Source organism: Zootermopsis nevadensis, unplaced genomic scaffold (assembly GCF_977971745.1).
Source record: "Zootermopsis nevadensis isolate Lab colony 2312 unplaced genomic scaffold, Znev_1.0 Znev_ptg000018l, whole genome shotgun sequence".
Classification (NCBI taxonomy): Eukaryota; Metazoa; Arthropoda; class Insecta; order Blattodea; family Termopsidae; genus Zootermopsis; species Zootermopsis nevadensis.
Window position 1 is genome coordinate 6,232,565 of NW_028259150.1, and position 7,253 is coordinate 6,239,817.

A 7,253-nucleotide genomic window follows, 5' to 3' on the forward strand; every position below is an offset into this window, starting at 1 on the left:
TTAACTCATATAGTCCTACGCCTCTGTAGTGATCTTTTAGCCTCCAGCAAAGTAACGAAAAGCAAGGAAAGTAATGGGTGTGCGCTGTTTTGTCTTAAAATGTATGTGGAATAATTACAACTGGGTGGCAAAGAAGAAGGTGAAAACGGTGAAACGTTTGAAATAGAGAGGGAGAGAAAGAACTAGAAGTTTAATGTTATAATAAGGAGGAGTCTGGCTGTTAGGCTGTCTTAGTGTGCAACTGAAGAAGCATTGGTCCGTTCTTCCTGACTGGTGTCATTTTTGTCTGTCACTCAGCTCAGCAAGGAAAGGGACGGCCACGAAGTTATTCAGGGTTATACCCGTACGTGATTGTTTTCTTTCAATACAATCATAATGCATCTAAGCCGACCCATCCGTTTTTGAAGTGAATACCAAGGGTCCTTTTGGTATAAACTGTCCAGTGTGTCAAACTTTCTTCAAATGCTAGAATGTGTTTTTCTTATCATAAGGGCCTTATTTAAAGTAGAGGCTTTAGGGCTGAAACCCTCTATCCCGAAATGTCTGGAAGAGTATGAAATATATGTTTTACGACAAAATTTAGTTAGAAGAGAAGTACAACAGATGCCTGTTGACGACATTCCGAAACCTTTTCTTATATATTCTGCTTTATCATATCTAAGCCGTAGAACAGAAACATTATTGTAGACAGTCGAATGGTAGGGTGAATTATAAATTGGGAAGAAGGAAATACTCGAGGCATACACTAAGGTTCTACACCAGAATTTCCAAGGCCAGGACTACCCGCAGACAAGACGGTTGGCCTATGAGCCCAGTGACCAAGGAGTTTTGCTGATGAATCAGGTGTTGCAGTGAATGTGGAAAGTGGGCGGAATTATGTTTCGGAACGTTTTACTCGTCTCAAAAATGATATTTCAGGTGAATTAATAGGTTTATTTATTTCATAATGAATGCAGTAGACAAGCCTAAGTGCGATAGAAACAAAGATACAGAAAAACACACAAACCATACAAATTAGTGAAAGTCGTGACGTAACAACGAAAAATAGAGGTCGAAGAAAATACTGGAGGGAAATATTAATAGCCTGTCCTTGTATCGGAGCCAGTGAAAGTGAATCATGAAGGAGGGAGGGCTTCGAGCAGGGCCAAACTGAACGTGTCCTGCTGTTACATAACGCAACGCACTGCCTCTTTGCATACTTCACCCTGCCCTGTTAGGTCCTCCTCCGTTATCGAGTGTCCCGTCAGTCATCAGGAGCAGAATTTAGATTTTTTGCCCTACTATCGCAATATTACTACCACCGTACCAAACATCGCGGTATCAAGATTGAGGCTTCAGGTGCGTTCGAAGTTGCAAAAATTCTTCTTTCTGTCTGTCTGTCCGTGCGTCCGTTTATCACCACGTAACAAATGACAACAGTTGAACGGATGTTTTTTATTTGGGAGTTATACTAGAATTTGTTGACACATTTTATTTTCGTTGTAGATCTAACAACTGTACATGAAGACTTACATAAAGTTGTTTCGCGTGCTGTACCCACTTGAAGTCACAATGGTTTACCCTCGGTCTCCAAACTGTGAGTTTAGGTGTAATTCTAAAAGCGTTCTAACAATTGTGCGTACATTCTTGCTGCTTTTCTAGGGTTGATCCATCGTTCCGTATTCTAAACGAAGACCTCTACGTTTCGGGATTTTGCCCTTCTCCCGTCTTCATGACAGGGATTGATGTCAGCCCCTTCTGTCAGACGCAACAGAATAAGTATTTTAACCCGAAGAAAGGACAAGAGCCAGCTCCCGAAACGCGGTTGTATTCTTTTAGAATTTTTAACGATGGATCAAGTTCAGAAAAGCAGCAATATTGAATGTGGGTAGAGATTTCTGCACGTCTGCCTATAACATACAGCCAGTTCTCGACACTTGGTAGGTCTTCTGTTATGATGTTGTAACCATTTCAGATTTATGTTGAGCTTAGATCGACATTCGCAAAAATTATGTTCCTGTCTGATAACGAGAGTGAAGATATGAGTATGAGAAGAAAGTGGAAGATAGGTCGATTTTTAAAATTGAAAAAATATGGATGGCTAAATAAATGTATTCGGTGTCTGTATAATGACATATATTCACACTAAGGACTCCTTTGTCAGATTCGGTTTGACACTTAGAAAGTCGTGTCACGTGGCATTCCAACAATTTGGAAATACACATAAAATAAACCAGATCTGGTAGAATTATTATAGTTCCCACTTCGGCTACCAGATCGTAGCACCTCAGTGTCTACCTCACGAATTTCCCCCGCCATCATTTTGTTATTACCGCTCGTAGAATATTCAAAAGTACGATTTTGAGGTCGTGTAGAATGGCACAGACTCAATATTAAATTTCATCAAAATCCTTCCAGTGGTTCTCGAGTAGAATCGACTATGCAGATGGACGGACAGACACGACTTGTCCTTTAATGTGTTCTCGCTATGCACTTCGTACAAAGAACCGAAGAACGTGTGTCATGTGATGTCAGTTAGTCAGTTAACGTTAATTATTAACTCTGTGTCAGGGTATTTATCGCTCCTAAGCAGATCAGCTGATAGTATGCTTTGCCTTTTACCTTGTCACCTTCAGTGGGTAAGTGACACCACATAAGGGACAAAAATGCTGCACCAATAGCGGAAGACAGCTATAAAGATATTAATAAAAGAAAGTCACCTGCAAGGACGACGTGAGTCATGCATTCGTTTGCTTACAAACACATTGAATTGCATTAGGGAAGGAGTGAGCCACAGAGGTCGGCCGAGTCTTTTGTGCATTTCTTTCTGATTTAAATGTATGTATGTTAGCTATTGTTGATTTGTTCTTGTATCTTGAAATTCTTGTCTGTTAACAGCAGAATGTATATAGTGTCTAAAGATGTTGAGATTTTTAGTTTATAAAGCTCTCCATGTGTGTCCGTCCGTCTGTCTGTCTGCGCGATTCAACTCGAGAACTGCTGAGTGGATTTGGGTGCAATCTGGTATGAACGTAAGGCAACTGGGATCTGTCCTAAAAGCGTACTTTTTAATTTCCTACATGGATTTACTTGAGGTTTGGTGTAATACACCTACACTATATTTTGGAAAGCCGTTTTGATTTCGGTTTAGTTCATTTCATGTTAAAAGCTACTTTATTTGCTTTATCGTAACTCAGGCCTAATTTGTCATCGATATCTACAGACTTCACCATCTTCTATCGTGATGACGTCTTCACACTCATCGTCTTGTGTCTCATTATCGCCTTCCGACTTGGGTTCAGATTCTGAAAGAAGTTCGATCGTAGAGGCTACAGTAGAATCGTTCTGGTCTTTCGAACGCAGCAACTTTCTCAAAATGAAGGCACAAGCCAAAAGGCATTCTGTCCCAATGAAAAGGAATCCACGAACAGTTGATTCTCGCACTACGAGGGGGGAGTTATATTCGACAAGTGTGACGACTGTAGTTACATTTTGATCAGTTTCGTCCGATAGCAATGTCGATATCATTTCATATTCATTCATGGTTGTCACCGTCACGCTTGCGTCATTTGAGACAATGTAACTGTCGCAAGTTGGGATCTCATGTCCAGTTACTTGAGACTGGGTTTTGGTGCCTTCAGTAGATGTTAACTCAGTGGAAGATGGTAGGCCACTAGTGTCTTCGGATAAAAGTTTTATATCTCTTGGTAGTCTAGTTGAGTTTCGTAAAGATCTTGAACCGCATTTACCTAAGATATGGATACTGTGATTACTACATAATTCGGACATTTCTTCCATTTCACTGTCACAAACCAATGGATTACCAGAAATGTCAATCTTCATAATTTCCCACAAGCAGTGTTGTTGGCACACAGAGATTGTTTCTAATTTATTGTTGCTAAGGTCCACGATTTTTAGATGGCAATTCTTATGAAATGTGTTACTTAGAAGGTGATGTATTTTATTATGACTTAAGTTTACATACAAAAGAACTCTACTGTAACTGAACGTATCTGCGTGAAGGAACATGATATTGTTCTCTTCTAGGTGAACAGCTTTGAGTTCAGGATTGTGCTGAAACTGTTGACTAGTGAGGAAAGAAATTTCATTTCCATTAGCATAAACTTCCGTCAGATTATTATTGTATTTGAATAAATCTAATGGGAGAATCTTGATTCTGTTGTTGGCGATATTAAGTATCTGAAGATGCCGATTTTTCGTCAACAGTTTTGGATGTACATATATTAAACTGTTTTCACTGAGATAAATTTTCTCGATCTTGAACATATCTGCAAAAGTGTCTGGATGAAGATTCGTTATCATATTGTGTGATATGGAAAGTTGTTTTAATTCCACGAGGCCTCCAAACGTCTTAGAATCCACTTCAGAAATGAAATTGTAGTCTAATATGATATCCGTCAGCGGCTGCATACGGAAAGCACTAAATGTAGTGTTCTTCAGACTAGTGAGGTTATTGTGTGAAGCTATGAGCTTGGTGGTGTTGAAGTCAACACCTTCGTGAGGAATTCTTTGCAGTGCGACCCAGGAACAATTACAGTTGATGCTCTGTCTTGAGATTGCATCGCAACGACACTTCCTGGGACACAAGTTGACTTTGTCGCATAGTGTCAAGAGGAGGACGGTCACGAGCAGAATTTTGATGCCGTGATATATCTGTTGGGAGACAAGACAACGGGTTAACTTTAATACAAATTTGCTACAAGTCTGTAGACCATAATACGTTATTTAGTAACCGGATTACAAGCACGATGGAAATATTTGTTGGCAGGACAAATATTTTAACAAAACAATACACAGTTATCACAAACTTGCTAATAATGCAAACCAGATTATAAGATTTGTTAACATGACAGAAAATTCTTAAAATAAGTTTGCCATCAAAAGATCAGAAGGCGAAACAATTTTATTAGAATTGTTAGTAATACAGTACATTACACACTGTAGTAAATTGACTTTGCCAGACGCGATATTTGTTTCTGGTCTGCAGGGAAGAGAGGGAAACCTTGTCCAAAATATTGAAATAAATATTTGTTTATATTCACAATTAGTTTGTTTGTAAAACAGTTCAGAATAATTCGATCTCGGTACTACTAGGTGCAATGAAATAAATTAACACTTCATAGGGACACCTGTATGAATATGCCAACATTTTGGCCCGCAAGAAATTATTTATTTTAGTTCTTACTATCGTAATCGAGTTACTAGAAATCATTGTGAGGCCCAAAGGATGACACTTTGAGCGAAACTCACCCCCATTCAGACGGATGCAATTGTTCTGTGTTTACAGTTGCGGTCTCCAGTCGCAGTCCCAGAACTGAAAGACAAAAGAAGACGTTTCACACATCGGCGTGTTCACGCGACGCGAAAAGTGAGACGGCTGTGTACGCACGCCATATGTTTCTCAGGCATTGTCTCTGTAACTCCGTATGAGAGTAATGCAGTTGTAGGGCACACAGAAACCTTATGACCGAGCATGCCGATGTACAAGAAAACTTTGCCTCCGTCACTTTGTACCAGACTTCACGGCGCAATACACGACAATGTCATATTCATATTCATACTCGTCGCCGTGAGAACCCGAAATGTCATTTAGTCTCCTTATCAGGACGTTTCAGAAAAGGTGACATTGAAGAATGGACAGGCTGAGGGAAGCCAGTTGCATCGGCTAGAAGTCTTCGTATTGCTTAACTGGAATGAAATCTTTGCTCAAATACACATAGGGCTCGTGTAAGTGGAATGTTTTAGATTTTAGCTGCAGATACGAGCTGGTTGCAGAGAGATTAGAGCTATTGAACGTTGTTCAGTTTAATTCAGAATCATATCTATTCTTGTACCATATCTAAGAGCCTAAAATATTTATAAGTTCACCAATTTTTGTAGGTGCGGAACTTGGTCTCTTACTCTGCTTAGAAAATATTTAGCGTATTTAGAATGTTTTGTGAAAAGAACGAAATGATGAGAATATTTTGACCTGAAAAATAGTAAGTAGCAAGATCATTAGAGATAATTACGTGACGAAGAGCTTTGACTTTATATGTGAGGGTGACTAAATCAGGAAGAATGGGATGAGAAATATTTGTAACATGCCTACAAAATTATAGTCTGAAAACTTACACGGAAGACACCACTTCAATGACGTAGACAAAGATGGGGGAGGATGATATTAAAATGGATATTAGCAAAATAGAGAATGAAATTGAGAAATCGATTGAATCAACGTGGAACGAAGCCCAGTGGTACGCTTTTGCGAAAACGATAATTAACTTTCGTGTTTAATTTAATTTGTGCCAACTGATGAATATTCAACGTTTTGTGCGTGGGTCTGTGTCATGAAGTAATTTACCAACTACTTATTTTAAAACTTAAACGTATCTTAAAACGATAACAATTAGTCCACCTACTTCCGCTGAAATTCCCTTCAGACTATAATTTCGCAAGACTCTCGCATTACTTCTTACTTGGTTTTACATAAAGCGTGAAAAATTCCTTAACAGTACCTTCCACTAATGAAGTCATTGGATGATCTTCCGTTGCAAGCACTCAGAGTGTTTTAGAAGCACTGGCAGTGAAGAGCGTGGCTAAACTTGTCTCATCAGATGTGGAACTTGGAATCTGAAACTTCACCTGACTGATATGCCTAGATAAATAAATACGTCACAGTTCAATATTCACTAGATAAAGCCATCAATCTTTATGGGCGCGTTTTAAACGAAATTTCGCCAAAATGCGCTTATTGTCATCGCCGTTTTTCTGTCTGTCTGTCCTCTTGCATTTAACAGCTGAACAGATGTCAATTAAATTTTGTATTGGCGATTTTTAATAATATGTGTTGATTGACACATTCCAATTTTGGTTGAAATCGGTCGACAGTAACGAACACCTTACATGAAGATGTTCATGCACGCATCTGGGGCGTAACTGGGTCAGTATTTTATAATTCCCTGCATTAAATATTATCAATTGAGAAACATGCGCACTGGCTTTCGAAATTATTTATGTTATCAGATTTTGTCGTCAAGGTATAGTGGAAATGGAGTAGGCCTGATATTCGTAATTGGCTTTATCTAAGTAAACTTAATTGTTAGTGCTAAAAGATGTAGTGATGTAAGGTTTGAGGTTTTCACAGCGGTGAGTATGAAGATTTCTGTCTTCTGGGTTGTTGCGCCGTGCAGTCTGGTCGATGTTTACCAATGTTTCATAGGTCATACTGCCTCCATCATCAGGGCGATTCATCGGCCGAGCTGTCTGTCAGC

At 39.2% G+C, this 7,253-nt stretch overlaps 1 protein-coding gene across 1 annotated transcript; it reads right to left on the reverse strand.

Moving 5' to 3' along the window:
* Positions 1 to 919: 919 nt before the first annotated feature.
* LOC110832965 (uncharacterized) lies at positions 920 to 6,596 on the reverse strand. Its single transcript, XM_022070475.2, has 3 exons — positions 6,498 to 6,596; positions 5,251 to 5,314; positions 920 to 4,653 (listed from the first exon to the last, which is right to left on the reverse strand). Exons 2-3 carry the CDS (start codon positions 5,254 to 5,256, stop codon positions 3,187 to 3,189), a joined length of 1,473 nt encoding a protein of 490 aa, XP_021926167.1. The 5' UTR covers positions 5,257 to 5,314; positions 6,498 to 6,596; the 3' UTR covers positions 920 to 3,186.
* Positions 6,597 to 7,253: the final 657 nt, after the last annotated feature.